Source organism: Diabrotica undecimpunctata, chromosome 2, assembly GCF_040954645.1.
Source record: "Diabrotica undecimpunctata isolate CICGRU chromosome 2, icDiaUnde3, whole genome shotgun sequence".
Classification (NCBI taxonomy): Eukaryota; Metazoa; Arthropoda; class Insecta; order Coleoptera; family Chrysomelidae; genus Diabrotica; species Diabrotica undecimpunctata.
The window spans coordinates 40,235,808-40,254,786 of NC_092804.1; the positions used below are offsets into that span (position 1 = coordinate 40,235,808).

The 18,979-nt window shown below is 35.2% G+C and overlaps 1 protein-coding gene across 4 annotated transcripts in view; it reads right to left on the minus strand.

Annotated features, from left to right (window-relative positions):
• LOC140434438 (uncharacterized) overlaps nucleotides 1-18,979 on the minus strand; it is a 56,735-nt gene that overhangs the window by 25,724 nt on the left and 12,032 nt on the right. For all 4 annotated transcript variants that reach the window (XM_072522700.1, XM_072522698.1, XM_072522699.1 and 1 more), the window contains exons 6-13: nucleotides 18,579-18,864; nucleotides 14,068-14,237; nucleotides 13,569-13,914; nucleotides 10,615-10,793; nucleotides 10,195-10,555; nucleotides 7,597-7,885; nucleotides 5,068-5,201; nucleotides 4,648-4,759 (exon numbers count right to left, since the gene is read on the minus strand). In XM_072522700.1, coding sequence (XP_072378801.1) covers nucleotides 4,648-4,759; nucleotides 5,068-5,201; nucleotides 7,597-7,885; nucleotides 10,195-10,555; nucleotides 10,615-10,793; nucleotides 13,569-13,914; nucleotides 14,068-14,237; nucleotides 18,579-18,864 — 1,877 coding nt within the window. The remainder of the gene's footprint in view (nucleotides 1-4,647; nucleotides 4,760-5,067; nucleotides 5,202-7,596; nucleotides 7,886-10,194; nucleotides 10,556-10,614; nucleotides 10,794-13,568; nucleotides 13,915-14,067; nucleotides 14,238-18,578; nucleotides 18,865-18,979) is intronic.

The following is an 18,979-nucleotide window of genomic DNA, read 5'->3' on the forward strand; positions in this document are numbered from 1 at the left end:
GGGAGGTAAGAACTAGATCGCGCCCTTTGCTTGTTGCTGCGATCCCGACACCTCAAGCGACGGCTCACCATCTCTCCTTCCATCCCATTGCTTGACTTTTACAATACAAGGAACCAGTACCCTGGCAGTATTCGGTTTGTCCTTTCACTTCGAAGAGTTACTTAGACATGGCCGCTGCTAGACAGCCGGACATCCCATTGGTGGCCTTTTACGACTGGTAGGGGCCAACACCCTAGCGATATTCTTTTCATCCGTTCGCTAGTAGGAAGTTACTAGGAATAGGCCGCATGCTAGAAACCGAAAATTTTTTCTCGACAGTAAAATGAAGAGCAGATCGACACGAAATACTGGGAAGAGTCCATTTACTCGACGATATAATATATATATATATATATATATATATATATATATATATATATATATATATATATCAAAATAAACGAGACACGAGATCAAAATAAACAGAGACAATCAAACAAATGAAATACAGAGGCGAATAGGCCTGACATGGGCAGCATTTGGCAAACTAAGCCATATTCTAAAAAGTTCAATTCCCATGTGTCTGAAGCGAAAAGTTTATAACCAATGTGTTTTGCCTGTACAAACTTATGGAGCAGAGACTTTAACACTCACGCAGAAATCTGCGAATAAACTAAGAGTTACACAACGAGCCATGGAACGTGCAATGCTGAATGTGAGCCTCCGAGACCACATAACAAACCGACAAATCAGGCAAAGATCAGGAGTTCAAGACGTCATCGAAAGAACCACGAGACTTCAGTGGAACTGGGCAGGACACTTAGCCAGAACACAAGATGGACGATGGACAAGACGAATTATGGAATGGAGGCCCAGAAATTATAAAAGAAGCCGAGGACGACCACCGACTAGATGGACCGACGACATAAAAAGAGTAGCGGGAAACTGGCTACAAGCGGCCCAGTGTAGAGAACACTGGAAAGAACTGAGGGAGGCCTATGTCCAGCAGTGGACGGGATTGGCTGATTGATGATATAATATATATATATATATATATATATATATATATATATATATATATATATATATATATATATATATATATATGGCTTTTGTAGTTACTGCGTGTTGCGCGCGCTCTTGTAATTGGTCCGGTGCGCAGGTCAGTGGGCGGGGTCTTGGTCGATTCCGTTCTTGCGTTATTCTTCGGGATAATTGTTTTCCATGTTTTTGGCAATCTTTGGGCATCGTCTCGAGAATTTAAATTATTTTCTTGTTTTTCTATTTCTATTGCTTCTCTGATAATTCGCTTTCTCTTGTTTTCGACATTCGCTAACATTACCGTATGTTTGAGGTCAATTTTGTGTCCTGTAGCTAAAGAATGCTGGGCTAGGGATGACGTCGTTTCTTTTCGTTCGATGGCATTGCGATGTTCTTCTTGTCTTACTTGGATCCTTCTATTTGTCTGTCCAATATAGGCTCTATCGCATTCTCCACAGGGAATTTTGTATACTCCTTGGTTTTCTAGGGGAATCTTTGTCTTGGCAGATGGTAATATGTTTGCGATTTTTCTGTCTGTGTTGAAGACAGTCTCTATTTTGTGTTTTCTCAGGACCCTGCTTATCTTCTCTGTTGTGCCTTTAATATACGGTAGAGTGGTTTTGGCAATCGGTTTTTCCTCTTCTTTTATTTCTTTTGTTGTTTTTTGTGGTCTTCGTGCCTTTTCGATTCTGTGTGTGGAAAAGCCGTTGTTTTTTAACGCTTTTGTAACTTTCTGCATTTCTTCTTTCTTGTGTTCTTCGTCTGTTAGTCGTTCAGATCTTATAGTCAGAGTTTTTATGACTGAATTCAATTGTGCAGGATGGTGGTGTGAATCTGCATGTAGGTATCTGTCAGTGTGAGTTGGTTTTCGATACACTGTATATCCAATGTTGCCGTTTTCTTTCTTTATTATTAAGACGTCTAGGAAAGGTAGTTGTTGATTACTTTCTAATTCCATCGTAAACTTGATCTTGGGATGGATACTGTTAATGTATTCTAGAAATGCAGTAAGTTTGTCTACTCCATGTGTCCATATGATGAAAGTGTCGTCCACATATCTAAGCCATAGTTTGGGTTTATATTCTGCTGTTCTTATTGCCCGTTCCTCTATGTCTTGCATAAAAAGATTTGCTATCACGGGAGATAGCGGTGAACCCATCGGTGCCCCTTCAACTTGTTTGTACCGTTGATCACCATATATAAAATATGTGTTGTTTAAGCAGTGCCTCGTCAAATTTAGGGTATCTTGCGGTACTGGGTATTTTCTGCTTATAATTTCCAAGGATTCATTGATGGGAACGTTGGTGAAAAGTGAAACAACATCGAAACTTACTAACAAGTGTCCCGGCCCAAGAGTAACATCTTTTATACGCTCGATGAAGTGGCCTGCGTTCTTAACGTAGGAATCAGCTTCTTCTGCGTAAGGCTGTAGCTTTTCAGCCAGGAACCTTGCCAGTGGTTGTAACGGTGATCCGATGGAGCTCACTATTTTTCGTAGTGGTAATCCATCCTTGTGAACTTTTGGTAGACCGTACAGTTTTGGACATCTCGATGATTTTTCCCGTGGAATAAGTTGAAAATGATGTTCTTTATTAATATTGGATGTTTGTATTTTTGCTTTTGTTGTTTTTTCTAGATATGTTGTCGGGTCAGTCGATATCTTCTCGTATGATGGATCGTCTATAATATCTTTCATCTTTTGATCGTAGTCTGTGACATTCATAACCACCGTAGCATTGCCTTTATCAGCTGGAAGTACAATGATTTCTTTATTTTTGCGCAATGAATTTAATGCCTCTTTTTCCTCGTGTGTTAAGTTTCGTTTTGGCGGTTTAGCTGTTCGTAATATGCGTGACACGTCTTGGCGTATAGTCTCGGCCGTGTCGGATGGTATATTGGTTATTGAACTTTCCACTTCGCATATAATATTTTCAATCGGTATGCGTGCAGGAGCTACTGCGAAATTAAAACCTTTCGAAAGAACACTCTTTGTGGCTTCATCTAGTGTGAAGTTCGAAAAATTATAAACCAGTTTGCAGGTATCTTGTTGTGGCGTTTCTCTCGGTTGTTGTTCTAATGATAGTCTCTCGAACTTCTTAATTTGTTTTGTTTTTGTTAAGTCGGCGTTTGTCTCTGCTCGAAAGTTGCTGAGCGTATCTAATATGTTCCATAGTACCGGATGTAATGTGTTGCCAAGAATCAGGTGACCATGACACCAGACGAGAAATCGATCAGATAAACTCGAGATTATTAAAACTTCACCTGATTATATATATATATATATATATATATATATATATATATATATATATATATATATATATATATATATATATATATATATATATATAATATTATTAACGATTAACGATTTTTGTCCCCCCTTTATATAAAAGGAGGGGAGAAACCAAAATCGTTATTTGACAAATTTAAATGAGGTTTTGTAGTTACAAAATAAAAAAAAAACAACCGAAAAGAGACTGTTTCAGTCTGAAAATGCCATCATGACCATGCTATTAGAAAAAAATGGAAAAAATAGGGGAAACATCGTTCTTCATTCACGTGCAATTGCGGTTATGTACTAAAAACACGGGAAAATATAAAAAAAAGGGTTTGTTGAATTTGGAGCATGTTCTGGTCTAGAAATAGCAAACCTGGTCGCCCTATTAGATAATAAAAAAAATATCTAAAATTGTTATTTATTGACATGCAGTAGAGTTTATGTGCTAAAAACATGGAGGAAACACCAAAAAATGGGTTTTTTTTTTCGAAATTTGAGAATGTTCCATTCAAACCATGCCATTCAAAAGAAGGAAAAAAATTCTTTGAAAAATTCAAATATTTTTCTTGATCTCAATTTTAATCCAAAAATCTAAAAAGTCATGAGTGTTTTTGAGCATGAAAACGTATGTTCATGAACTTTTCAAATTTTTTATGATAGGAGACCAATAGGGCTACCTAGGGAGCTAAAAGTTTGGCACTCGATGTACCTTCGAGTGCCCAATCCCAAATATAAATCCAGCTGAGTACAGATGTCACCTTCTTATCACGCTATAACCTTTGTACCTAAATGTAACAAGATTGTATGAAGCTGAAAAATGCATAATACTATCAAAAAAATGTGAAGACTCTCAATAGACATTATGGAGTAAATGAAATGCGGAGGGGCAGGTAGCTGCGAGGTTGAATTACCGGAAATATTATTTATGTAACTAAAATGGAGAAAACATAAATGGAGAAAAAAAAAGCAAATCGTGTGAAAAACTTTTCCCCAATATCAGAACGAATTCGTTTATACGTCCATGGAATGCTAGTAATTAAACTTCACCTAGGTTCCAATAAAAGTTAACATTGTTCAAATATATGCACCAATCAGACGAATATTTCAACCAACAGCCGACAAATTAAATGAGACAATTGAAGAATTCTGTGGTAATTTTGTTAGAAAATTATCCAAGATTTGCCTTAACCCTGATATAGGTGACTTCAATGTTAAAATAGATAATTGACCAAAATAAGACAAACTAGGACCTTTTGGACTCCTATTGCAGTTCCAATTCACAGATTGAACAGAAGAAAGAGAAGCCCTTAGAATAAGATATTTTGATGAAGGAAAATATATCTTACTTTTTCTTTTTTCTGCCCCACGTGCCGTCAGATTCTGAATTCGACTCCGTTTCGCCAAAATACTTGACTTTTTTCTTTTTCTTCTTAGGAATATCATCGTCGTCATCATTAACTGGAAATAAAAAATATCTTTAATTATATATCTACAGTAATATGAAAATTAGGAGTTAACTAAGCCGATGATTAAGCTGGTTCAAGTTTGTTTTTAAAATATTTGTTTGTTTAAATATGTTAACAGATTTTTTTAATCGACATAATGTGAAAACTGACTGACTGAATTGAAATTACTTGGCATATACAAGAAAAAAAGGAAATGTAAACAAAAATAAAAAAAAACATGGTCTCTTGTATATAGTACTTATAGCTGAAAATATAGATAATAAGTTAAATATTTAAGAGATTGTAGTGAAAACAACTTACTAAAATCTGAGTCAAAGCGTGAGACTCTGGCTCTGGTTGACCTTCGAACTGGACGTAAAGACTTTCCTTTTCGACCAACCGCGTAATCTTCGCTATCATCACTATCTTCTTGTTCTTCTTCAGAACTGACAGAGCTAAAGCAAAAATTTTTTTATTAAAGATATAAGCTGCGATGTAAAAAGTAGTGGGAAAGATATATAGGTAAAATAAGAAAGTGGTATAGACTTTTTTCTCATTTAGTTTTCTTCTTAACTGAAAAAGGCAAAAATATACGTATATAACTACAACACATTGTATATTGCTCTCGATTAGTATATTTTCTGTACGCTTCATTTGATAAGCTAAAATATAATGACAATTTCCCACATATCGTGACAACGTGCCAAAAAATTATAAAATTGGTACAGACCATAACCACAGTAAATATTTATTCATAATGTACGAATTACCTTATGAACCAATATCCCAAAAACTCGTAATAAAGAACTCCATCTAAAGCAACGATTATGAGTTATCCACACTGATCTTGGAATTCCATATTAAAAATAGCTTACTGACTTTCACAAAAAATGAAAAATATTGACGTCTCACAAAACCATTAGATCTTTATTGGCGTTGTAACATCATCTTCTGTGTAATAAGCTGTGATCAAAAATTGCAATTCTTCAGTTTTCTGTGATTTTTGTAGTTTTGGTTTCATTAACATTCTTTAGAAACGATTTTTTCGATTAATGTATGGATTGTTAGGAAAAAAATTAATTCTAACACGATTATCTCTTACATATATGAAAATAAAGTCTAAATAATTATTGTAAAATCAGGTAGCGCAAAGAGTAAGCAGGGTTCAGAAAAGGCTACAGTGCCTGTGTTCACCTATTTACCACAAAGGTTCTAATTGAGAAAGTAAATAAATATAAAACGGCCGAATTGTGTCAACAAAAGAAGGCACCCGGTAGATAGATAGATTTAGAGAGGTGGCCTTTTGGCCTATTCCACTGCGACCTTTTAAGATCTATTGTGGTCCTCTAGTGGTAGATAACATTCTCTAGCCTGACCCTTTTCATGAAGTCTACTAGCTTTGAGACTGTACCTTCCATGTAGCTACTTGCCGGCACCCGGTAGTCTTCGACATGGAGACCTCCCCTTAAGAAAACATCGTCCGCTCCATCTAACAATCCAAATCCAGCTGTCAGGAATCTTCGCGCCAAACCCCACCAAAATACCACGTTATCATCGACAGTATAAATGAACCGTTCGCCATCCCTAGCAGCAGTATTGCAGTGAGTAGTGAACAGTGCAGTGAAAAGATATGGGGGCTCAGGAGAATAAGACCCCGTATCCAGTTAGTGGTAAATTGCCATTAAAGAAGCTAGCTTCTAGCTATTTTGCCTAGCTAATAAACAATATGTACAACGTATCTACATTGTCTAATTACCGCATTTATCGTATTTTGTTACCAAATATCTACATAACGCCCTACTGGTAGCTTTTTACTCATCTTTTCACCACCATCTTCTTGTTTTCCATTTTAACGAACACTCTCATTCCTCTGACGTGAGGGGAGGCTTTCTTGTACATCTACAGTGGCCCCAACGCCACCTAGCCATATTTTGTTACCAAATATCTACATAACGCCCTACTGGTAGCTTTTTAATCATCTTTTCACCACTATCTTCTTGTTTTCCATTTTAACGAACACTCTCATTCCTCTGACGTCAGGGGAGGCTTTCTTGTAAATCTAAAGAGGCTCCAACGCCACCTAGCAATATTTTGTTACAAAATATCTACATAACTCCCTACTGGTAGTTTTTTTAGTAATCTTCAGTAATCTTAGTAATTTCACATTAATCTTAGTAATTTCAACGAACACCACCTATGTTTCTACTTCTCACCATTTTTACCCCTAAAAGACCCCTCTGGTGACAGGGGAGGCTTTCTTCAATACTTATACTTCTTGTACATCATCCCCTACATCCCCAGAGGCTACTTCTACGGCCCCAACGCCACATATATAACCATCCAGCCGTCCGCCATCTTTGATCTGACATTTTCATATCCTATCTACTACCCAGATAAAGACACCAAAGAGGATGTCGACAGCTCGAATACCTCCAAAATGTACTGTCTAATATTGACGTAGGTTTAAGTTCCAGTTTTAAGACAAGATAGTTTTAAGTTGCATTCGTTTGAATAAAAGAAGTTACTCATATTACTTATTGCTGTGTCCAATAAACATTTATTACGAATAATTTATTAAATTGTGTCAGGCAATATAGATTTTATGCTGGTAAAATTTGCTATCGTCTTTCACCTGATAGCTATTGCGTACATAGAATATATGATCTATGTGAATCTCATGAAACACACATTGAAAGGACATGAACTACGTTATTCAAAATAAAAAGCTCAGTTGCTAAACATTTCTTCTGGTATTTGGAATAATGAAATAGAACCCTTTTATTTAATAGACCCAAGAAAATGTTTGGAGTATAGTTAACAAAAATTAACAAATATTAGAAATATACTGACCTGGATCCCTTAAAATCTTCATCTTTCTCGTCATCATCTTCACTGCTAAATTCCAGGTTCTTCAAAGTGCGTCTCTTCTTTCTTCTTTTCACCACAGGTTTAATCACTTCATTATCAGAGTCACTCTTATTCTTGTCCTCGTTGTCTTCATCTTTTTTTTCTTCACCCTCTTTCTTTTCTTCAGGTACTTCTTCAGGGGTCTTTTCCTTTTCGGCAAGTTCTCTTTCTTTTCTTTCCTCTTCTTCAGCTCTTACTATAGTCGCGATATCTTTACCGCGGCCCTGTGTAGCTGAAAATAAAGATATTTTAAAATAATTTTCACTTGGTGGTTATTAGAATTTGCTTTTAACGAACTGAGAATCAATCATGCATTTTTCGACCATAAGCTCCAGTATAAATATACATTTGAAAACTCCAGGGGGTACAAATCTATGATTGATTGATTTTATAGTCACTAATAGAAAATCCACCCAAAGCAGATTCTAAATATCCGAACTTTAAACTCAGCAGATGCAGGGAGCGAACACAAACTAGTACTAGCAAAAATAAGAACGAAAATAACAGCACAACATTTTCTACAGGAAATCACCGAGGAAAAATTCAATGTAGAATCACTGTGGAACGACTCTACAAGAGAAATGTACCAAAGGAGGGTAGCACAGAAGATACAGTTGAAACAAATAGACGACATCGAAGATATAAACGCGAGCTGGGAGAAAATTAAAAATAACATTGAAGAAGCAGCAACAGAAGCTCTAGAAAAACGCAAAGTCATACTGAACAAAAGAAACAAGAACAATACACCATGGTTCAGAAAAGAAATAAAAGAGAAATGTAAAGAGAAACAAAATGTAACAAAGCAATTGGTAAGAATAAAAAATGAACACTGGGAGCAGTTTACAAAAAGGATGGCAAGCGACTGCTACGGTACACAAAACAAATATGGAGATTAATAAGAAACCAACGGAAGGAAATGGCAGAATTGAAGGAATACAATAACATACCAGCAAACGAATGAAAGATACCTGACGAAACTGTTTAAAGGAAAGGAAAATAATAATCAACACAATAACCTACCTGAATTAAGACACGAAATAGAAATCAGTTTTCAGGAAGTAAAGGTAGCCATAAATTCACTCAAAAATAAAAAGTCACCAGGACCAGACGGAATAACCAACGAGGTTGTAAAACATGGAGGACAAAGTATAACCCTAGAGATTACAAAACTTATACGAAAACTAATATTGCACTGCAAGATACCAGACGCATTGAGAAACAGCATAATGATACCAATGTTCAAGAAAGGAGATAAAGAAGACCCCAACAATTATAGAGGTATAAATCTACTGAACACCGCACTTAAGCTTACCACAAAATGCCTAACCAACAAAATTAATAAACTAAAAACTTTATCAGATGAACAACAAGGATTCAGATCCAGAAGATCGTGCGTAGACGCCGTATTTGTACTAAGACAAATCACAGAAAAGGCCATCGAGTACAATAAACCAGCATATCTGTTTTATAGACATGACAAAGACAATAAAGAAAAGACCAGACACATCTAAACGAGACGACTACTAGAAACAACAGATGAAAATACTCCGACGAATATCAGAGAAAAGTCTGTTGGATAGGGAGAGAAGCGAAAACATAAGAAGGGCATGCAATATAGAAGACATAAATTCATGGGTGACAAAACGGAAACAGGAGTGGAACGAACACATTAGTAGAATGACAGAGGACAGGATAGTACGCATAGCATGAGATAAGTCACCAAATGGAAGAAGTATTGACAGACCAAGAAAAAGATGGTGCAATAATTTAAACAATTTAGGAAGCTAATATTGAAGAAGAAATAGGCTTTAAAGCCTACGTATAAGAAGGAAGAAGAAGAACAATTGTTTTTTTTTTATTTTATAAAGCAATCAAAAGCAGCCTTTTTAAAGATGAGGAAATTTCTAAGTAACCTAAGTATAAATCTGCAAATCCGATATCGTATGGAAAAATGTTATACTCTTTTTTAAGGTGCCGAAGCTTGGACTGCTAATGTTGTCTTGATGAGAAAGCTGAAAGCTTTTGAGGGTGTTTAGAAGAATGTTAAAAATACCATGGACCAATGATATTACGAAAGAAAAACTATTGCAGAGACAGAGAAGTTTTGACCACCATTAAAAGAAGAAAGACGGCATATTTGGGACACATACTTAGAAATGAGAAGTACGAGTTGTTGCAGCTGACTATGAAGCGTAAAATCAAAGGAAAAAGGGGTCCTGGTAGACGACAAATATCCTGACTGAAAAACAATTGCGAGTGGACCAGGTTAAACACACAGATGCTTTTAAAAAAAGCAGAAGATAGAAACGAATTTGCAATGGTTATAGCCAACTTTCATTAGTGGAGTTGGCACTAGAAGAAGAATAGACGTTATAAAATGAAAGTCAATATGGACATAATTCGCCACAAAACGTTAAAATTATGTTATAAGGAAACAAATACCTACTAAAAAAACGATAATATATGATTTGATATAAAAATAGTGCAATAAATGCAAAAAATCAGGCACTTGTGTGAAGTTATTATCAACTCTATACATACCTTTATCGTGCGCCTTCTCCTCAATTTCATCCTGTATCGCAGATTTGATAAGCTCATCATATTCATTAAACTTATAACTCTTCGCTTGTCTACGCTGCCTAAGCTGGTATATCGGTTCATCACTATCGCTACTATCACTCTCTGACTCTGATGATTCTGATTGTTCGCTACTACTCGGAGTACCATCGTAGGAATGCCTTCGTCTCTTTTTGCGGTGTTCTTTTTCTTTAGCGGGTAGTACGTTGTTAAGACTAATGCCGACGTAGGCGAGACGTTCTTTTCGTCTATCTTCTACTTCCTTTTTGGTAAGTTTTTTGTCATATTCTATTAGTTTGGCGTGAAGATTCTCAACAAGTTTTAGCTGCAACATACATCAGTATTAGGCTGTTAGTTAGTAAACGTGTATACAGATATACTTACATGTTGGCAAGGCGGACAAAACCAATCACCTTCGGGAATGCTTAATAGAGGTGGCCGAAGACATGAACAGTGCCAACCGTTATCACATTTATCACAGAGCAATACCATTTCCGGATGATCAGATTTGCCGCACTTCTGGCATGGAAAGTCTTCTTCTTCCTCCCGTGCATCAGAATCGACTAAAATATGAGATTAAAACTAAGTAATTGAATAAAATGTATAAAAATATGTACACGTAAATAATTAGTTTAAAACATCTCTTCTGAGAAAGCTGTTGTTCAGCGGAATATGTCAATATTCTGTGGAAATTAAAAAACTTTTTTTTTAAACCGTGCCCAGATTTAGGCGTGAATAGCCTCCAGTAGATATTTTTCTCGATCTTGTGCCATATGTAATAATTGATCTACTAATAAGGCAGTCCATTGACGAAGGTTTCAGAGCCATGAATATTTCTTCCCCCCAATTGCTCCCTTTCCCTCTACCCTTCTATTGATTATTATCTGCGGTGTGCAGTATCTTCTACCTCTCATTATATGTCCAAATATTCAAGTTTTCTAGAAATACTGAATATTATCGGTAAACCGTAAAACAATAATCATGAAGATTTACTCACTGAGAATAATAATATTAAAAACAATATTAATTAAATAAAACAAAACATACAACGAATTTGATCAAATATTTACGAGCCCCTTCACATATCAATTGGCCCACCTATGGAATTTGCAGTTTAAGTCGAATGCCATAAACAAATTATACTCTGAATGTTTTTATAAGTTCCCATATTAATTAATATGGCATTTTTATTAATATTTATTAAAACCATTACCCTTATGGTTTTTTTATTTATTTTCAACAATAAAAAAATTCACTAAACCCCGGCTATGCATTCACTTATGTCAACATACGTTGATTTTTCATAATTACGTTAAATCCAGAGGTAGCTATGGAAAAATGACATCAAAACAATAATATTGTCAGTTAATGTCAAATGTATTTTGTAGTATTGTAAAGTTTTTTGCCGTTTGTGGATTGTAGGTACAATGGGTCGAGGTAAAGTTACCGATGAGAAAATTTGTTCAATCATTATTAGATTTTTTAATTCTGGAAAATCCAATTCGGAAATCGCGAATATGTTGCAATTGTTACGCTATAGTGTAAGTGAATGCGAGCGTTCACTGTCAGTGCTATGCTCTAGGCGAGGATACCATGCCATGGTCTTCGTAATGAACGCACCCTAAGAAATATAGTCAGAAGATACAAAACCACAGGTTTGGTAGTCGCAAAACCTAGAAATCCACGGAAAAGTAAAATAACCGAAGCAGATTGAAGGGCATTAAGACGCATTATAGTGAAAAATCGACGAGCAAATTATTCCAATAACGAGTGACGTTATTGGAAGACACGTTTCTAGATCAACATGTCACCGAGAGGCCCACAAATTAGGATTTGGTACTTACAAAGTATGTTTCATAGTTGAAAAAATTAGTACGAATTGTTTTTTATACATTTCATTTTATTTTAGGCTAAGGAAAAGTCACTTTTAACATTACAACAAAAGAAAAATAGACTAAGATGGTCAAAAGAGCATAAAGATTGGACTCAGTCAAAGACTGAAGTGTGTGTTGGACACAGCAGGAATCGCGTCATTCGCAGGAAAAATGAAGCTTTCCATCCCTACTATCTGAAGTGAAAAGTCAAATTTCCTGCATATGTCATGATCTGGGGCAGCATGTCGTCTACAGGTGTGGAAACGTTACATTTTATCGATGGGATTGTAAACACGGACAAATATTTGAATATTTTAGAAGAATCTGTCTTACCGATTATGGAACATCGTTTAACATCAGCAGAAGAGTTTGTCTTCCAACAGGACGGCGCAGGTTGTCATACCTCAAAAAAGGGTTTAAAATGGATTGAAGACATGGCATACCACTTCTGGAATGGATTTCTAACAGTGCCGACTTGTCCCCGATAGAGACTCTGTGGCGCGAAATGAACAAAACTTTGAGAAAACATCCTGTCAGGTCCGTCAACGAATTAAAGGAAAAATTGCAAGAAATATGGGATTCGTTTACATTAGAATTTTGTCAGAACTTGGTAAAAGCTATGCCTCGAAGAATTGTGGATGTCATTAAAAATAAAGGGGATTTAACTCAGTGGTAAACTTTCACATTTTTTTTGTTAATATTACATATTCTATGCGTTTTTTAAATTTATTATTATTCTGTTTAATCAATAGTTTTCATTATGTTATAGAATATTTTCTATAATTAGGAAATTCAAAAATGTTGTTCGATGCATCAAAACTTTTAAAATTTACGCTGCGCTTTTATTTTTGTTCTCTAAAATTTAATTTTCTTATCAATCTAACGTTGGGCCAACTGATATGGGAAGGGGCTCGTATATAAATATAAGTCAAGTTGGACGTCTTTTTTCTTTCTACACGTAATTTGATAGGTAACGTCAAAATAAGGGATCTTTAAATAAAAGTTCTCTGGTCTGTATTTAATTTAAATACAGGCGACGTTTACTTTAGTATCGCACATTAATAAAGGACGCACAACTGCACATGCCGATAAGTCAAAATAAAGCTGCTTTTATTAAAAGATGACATAAAATACGTCTTCAATAATTCTCTATTTATTTTGTTAATCATAGCTTCCTTTGTTAGTCATAGTATGGCACCATCTATTAGTTATATTGCGATTTAAAATGATGACAGAAAAACTGTTTTTGAGGTCGTACAGTACAATTTTTTGAAAATTATCTTTTACACAAACCTCCTGATAATAACAAACACATCAAAAAAAGAATCATCTAATTTGGTGCATTCGTTCTGAAGTGATGTCCGTACAAACATTTCAGCGATTCATTTTTATTAGTATAGATTTATAAAGCAAGAAATGATATTGACTAATTCATCATAATATGTCAAAAAATGCATTACTTACCTTCTACTTTTTTCCTTGCAGTTCTAGCCCTCTTAGGTGGTTGGTATCCATCAGCAGTTTCGAGATCACTTTCTGGCGAAAACTCGTGATCAGACTTAAAATCTAGAGGAGGTTCGTCTTCTTCGATAACTTCTTCTTCCTCTTCGATTTCTTCATGTTCCTCCTCGCTCGACCCGCTGCTAGACAGCCACGGACGATGTTCGTCGAAGTGGGGCGCTTTCTTGCCTTTACGTCTCTTCTTCTTGGTCGATTCTTCGACAGGTTCAGGTACGGGAATTACTTCTTTAATCTGGTCTTTATTCTTTTTCTTCTTTTTGCTTTCTACTACGACAGGTTCCGGTAACTTCTACACGATAAAAAAAATATGATGAAAAAAACGACTGAAAACTAATCTAGAAACAGTTCATTTGAAATCACCAAATATATTAAGTTATGACCTTATTATCTACCAATCATCCATGCTTCAGCGTTAGTCACTAAAGCAGAGATTGGTACTCACCTTGTCTCCCTTCTTTTTGCTTTTGAATTTATCCTCTTTAAACTTCGGTTCCGGTTTCTTGGGCTCAACTTGTTCTTTAATTTTTATTTGAGCCAATCTTCTAGATTGCCTCACATTCGATGCTAGATTCAGGCTCTCGCTAGATATATCAAGACCTGCCAATACTCGCTCTGAAAAATTCAAAATTTTATGAACGAAATTGTCGGTATTATGATACTAGATTAACATAAGTAAACAAGTATGCATATAATATCTTATTATTCTAAACTTCAGAAAGTGTAACCAAATTTCATTCCGAGGGGATAATTCGACTTCTTTCATAAGAATATTAAATATATAATATTAATATAACACTGATGAGAAATACTCAACTTAACCAAAGAGAAGACTTTATACGTGGAAATAACCCCAGGACAATGGCGAAAGAATAATTCGAAACCAGATTGATTTTTTACTGATAAACGAACGATACAAAAACTCCTTAAAATCAGTTAAAGCTTACCCAGGCGCAGATGTCTTTTCAGACCATAACCCTCTAATAGCGCAAATGAGTATTAAACTAAAAAGATTGGAGTAGAAAAGAAGAGCAAATCAGATAGACGTCAGTCATTTATGTAACCTGGAGGTAAAGGAGAAACTGCAAAAATGTATTAATAATAATTTGAAAATACTTCATGAAAAAGAAACATCTCAGCCAACGAACAACATAGATAAAAAATGGCAAAACGTAAAAATGGCGATAACAGGTCCTGCGAAGAAAATTCTGACTAAAGAAAAACCAACAATAAAGCAAAGGTGGATGACTGATAAGATCCTTCTTCTCATGGACAATCGGAGAATAATGAAAGGAAAAAACGAACAAAGGTATAAACAAATACAGAAAGAAATCAAAATAGAAATCAGAATATCAAAAGAAGATTTTTATAAAAGAAAATGTGAAGAAATAGAGCAATTGCAGGCAAAACATGATATTTTTAATGTACATAAAAAAGTGAAAGAACTTGCAGGTACACAAAAACGTAAGCAGCCAAATACCCTGTATAATGTCAACGGAAACATAATAACAGAACTAGAAGAACAGTTAAAGACATGGAAAAACTATATTGAAGAACTCTTTGCAGATGATAGACAACAATCTGAGCTAAGTAACATACAAGGAGACGAAGGTCCAGAAATAACGGAAGAAGAAGTAATGTACGCACTAAAAAGAATGAAAAATGGTAAAGCCCCAGGTCCAGATGAAATACCAACGGAAATCCTTAAACTAATAGAAAAAGACTCGATTCACATTTTAGTCGAACTTTTCAATAGCATTTATACATCAGGAAAAATACCACAAGAATGACTTTTATCCACCTTTGATATTATACCAAAAAAAGATAAATGTCAAACAATGTAGTGATTACCGTACAATCAGTCTGATGAGCCATGTACTGAAAATATTCCTGAAAATTATACACTCTAGAGTACACAGAAAACTGGAAATGGACATTAATAATACCCAGTTTGGATTTCGAAATGGACTCGGAACAAGAGAGGCGTTGTTTGCACTGAACGTTATGTCTCAAAGATGTCTTGACATAAATCAAGATGTATTCATGTGTTTCATAGATTACAACAAGGCCTTTGATAAAGTGCGGCATGATCACCTAATCAGACTCCTGACAGAAAAGAATTTAGATAAACGAGACAACCGACTAATAGCAAATATGTACTACAATCAGAAAGCAGTAGTGAGAGTAGAGAATAATACCACTGAAGAAATTGAAATAAAGCGAGGTGTGAGACAAGGGTGTATACTGTCACCAACCCTGTTTAATCTCTATTCCGAAGACGTAATGAATAGAACACTCTCTGAGCGATCCGTAGGTATTAAAATAAATGGTGTTAGATTAAACAATCTGAGATTTGCCGACGACACCGTTCTGATCGCAGAAATACTTGAAGAGCTACAGACATTGGTGAATAAGATAGCAGACTGCAGCGAAGAATATGGACTATCTTTGAACATAAAGAAAACTAAATTTATGGTAATATCGAAATCAACACAAAATGTCCAAAATTTATATTTACACAATGAAATTATCGATCGAGTTAGCAAATACAAATATTTAGGCACTTTTATAAATGAAGACAACGATAGCTCAGCAGAAATCAAAATAAGAATAGAAAAAGCCAGATCCATATTCACTAAAATGAAGAGAGTGTTCTGCGGAAGAGATTTGAGCCTTGAAATGAAACTTCGCCTGATGAGATGTTACGTACTTTCTGTGCTGTTCTACGGAATGGAGTTATGGACGTTGAAAAAGATTGATACCAAAAAATTAGAGGCATTTGAACTGTGGATGTATCGCAGAATCCTGAGAATATCATGGACCGAGAGAGTAACAAATGTCGAGGTCTTGAGAAGAATGAATAAAGAAAAGGAAGTCATATTTACGATCAAAAAACGAAAACTGCAATACTTGGGACACATTACAAGAGGTGAAAGATATGAACTGCTTCGAATAATTATGCAAGGGAAAATAGCAGAAAAAAGGTCCATAGGAAGAAGACGAAACTCCTGGCTAAAGAATCTACGGGAATGGTATAGCTGTAGCAGCAACGAATTGTTTCGGTCAGCAGTTTCTAAAATAAGTATAGCCCTGATGATCGTCAACCTTCGGAACGAAGATGGCACTTGAAGAAGAAGATGAGAAATAAATTAAAAAACATATGCAAGTGGAATATTCAGACGCTTCAGGGCAGAATAATATCCAAGATACATATGAAGGTGCTATAAACTTGAGGCCAACTAAGGGGTGCCTTCAAGGCACTCCTATTATGAAATACGAGTCGTTGGTGACTCGATTCATAGGCTTAGCAGCCAAGAAATATGGGTCTATTCGCAGATGATATTGTAATAGTGTGCTAGGGTTTTAACTCCCTAAGTATTTAAACGCAAAATAGTCTTAAAAGATAATATAAATAATTCGTACTTAATAAAATGATACATGTTTGATATTTAAAACATTCAATAAGATTATGTGAACTTAAAGTGTAAAGTAATAGAGTACATATGTACAAAGACGGTCATTGTAGAAATATACATCTTAGAATATTGTTTCACAACGTTAGTGTAGATCGCGGACCTATGCTTATAAATATTGTTTCGATATTAGTGGTGAAATGTACACAACGTAATATCAACGAAATAAAGTATCTAGTTAATTAAAATATATTTTGTTATGAGTTTTATTAAGGGCACATTATACCTTCCAATACCACAATAGTGACTAGTGGAAAATTTCCTTTACTGTTTCGGATCAGATGGGATATTTATGTCCTTCATTACATAGAGAATTTTTGTCTGAAGGAGAATCTCTGTGTGAACCCTTCTAAAACTAAACTAGTAGCCTTTACTAATAAGAGGAAATATAAATCCCGATAAAACCATTATTAGCCCTTAGCCTAGATAAAGTTTTACCCCTTTTCTGAGACATTTACAGAAATTTACGGTTCAACGGTGGAGAAACCTGACGATTGAGAGATGATTTTACAAAGACCCTTAGTTAGAAGAACATTAGAAGAAAGAAACCAGAAACAACACACATGCGATCATATGCTAGACAAATAAGTCAATCAATAAACACCAAAAATGATGAAAAGGTTGCCAATGTGAGTCCATAATGCTTATATATGGGAAATAAGTCAATACTAACAATCTTAAGTAGTTTTTAGTATTCAATTATGGTAAATTTTGGGCTATCGGTTTCATGGCTTACACTATATGCCCCATCATCAGGCCCCGGCACGTTATTTTTATATGTATTAAAAACTACCAGATATCAGATACAGGAAAGCTCTATACACTAAGGTAATCCTGAAAACCACCCCCCCCCCCTCAAGGAATCCATTCCCTCAAACCCTGAAATGTGTAACTTTTATATTTCATGTATATTATTATGTTAATATGTAGCGAGATGTTTTTTTCCAATATATTTATTAATTGTTATAGCTGTTTGGTCAATATTATAAAATTAAAATTTCTGGACGTCCCATACATGAACACAAACGGAATTTATTAACATTTAAACAGCATTTTGCCCAATATGTTAGGTTGTAATTTTAGTGAAGGTTATGTTATCAGTACTCCTGCCAAACAATACCAAAAGGGCCAAAGTTTGAACGGCTAATAATAACAGCTGAAGACAGAAAAGGGTTTTGCAATTGTAGTAGCCAACCTTCATTGAGAAGAGAGCACTTTAAGAAGAAAAATATAACCAGCTATAGTTATCTGAAATAAGTATATTGAGGATATCAAGAATTGAGAGAACGATCAACATCGAAATAAAGAGAGAAAAGGAGACGACTCTAGCTGAATATACTTAAAAACAGTCAGATGACATCTCATCTCTGTTAGAAGGTGAGACTTGAAGAAGGAGAATATTACTGATCCGATCATTCAAATATGATTTACACCTGGTAATCCCACAAGACCTTACATAAATAGTATCAAAGTTTAAACTTACTATTTTTATTTTCTGGGTGCCTATTTATCGGTTTCCTTGGTGTAACCACTTTTACTTTCACAGGTTTGACAGGCGCAGGGGTAGGAGTACTTGTAGAATCATCATCAGTGATGGTAATTGTTGGAGGTTTTTTACTTTTTGGAGCCGGTTTTTTCTTCTTTGGTGCGGATTTTTTGCTTTTAAGTTCATTCTCTGATATTTCTATGACTTCATCGCTACTACTTATTTGTTGCTCTTTTTTCTGTTCAATGCTTTTTCTTAATTCTATATCGACCTGTCTCTTTCCCTGAAATGTTCGTAAAATATAAAAAACAATTTTTACATCCCCTAATATTCAAGATAAAAATACTTTCCACAAACATCATACCGAAACATTACATCGACAAGAAATCATTACCCTA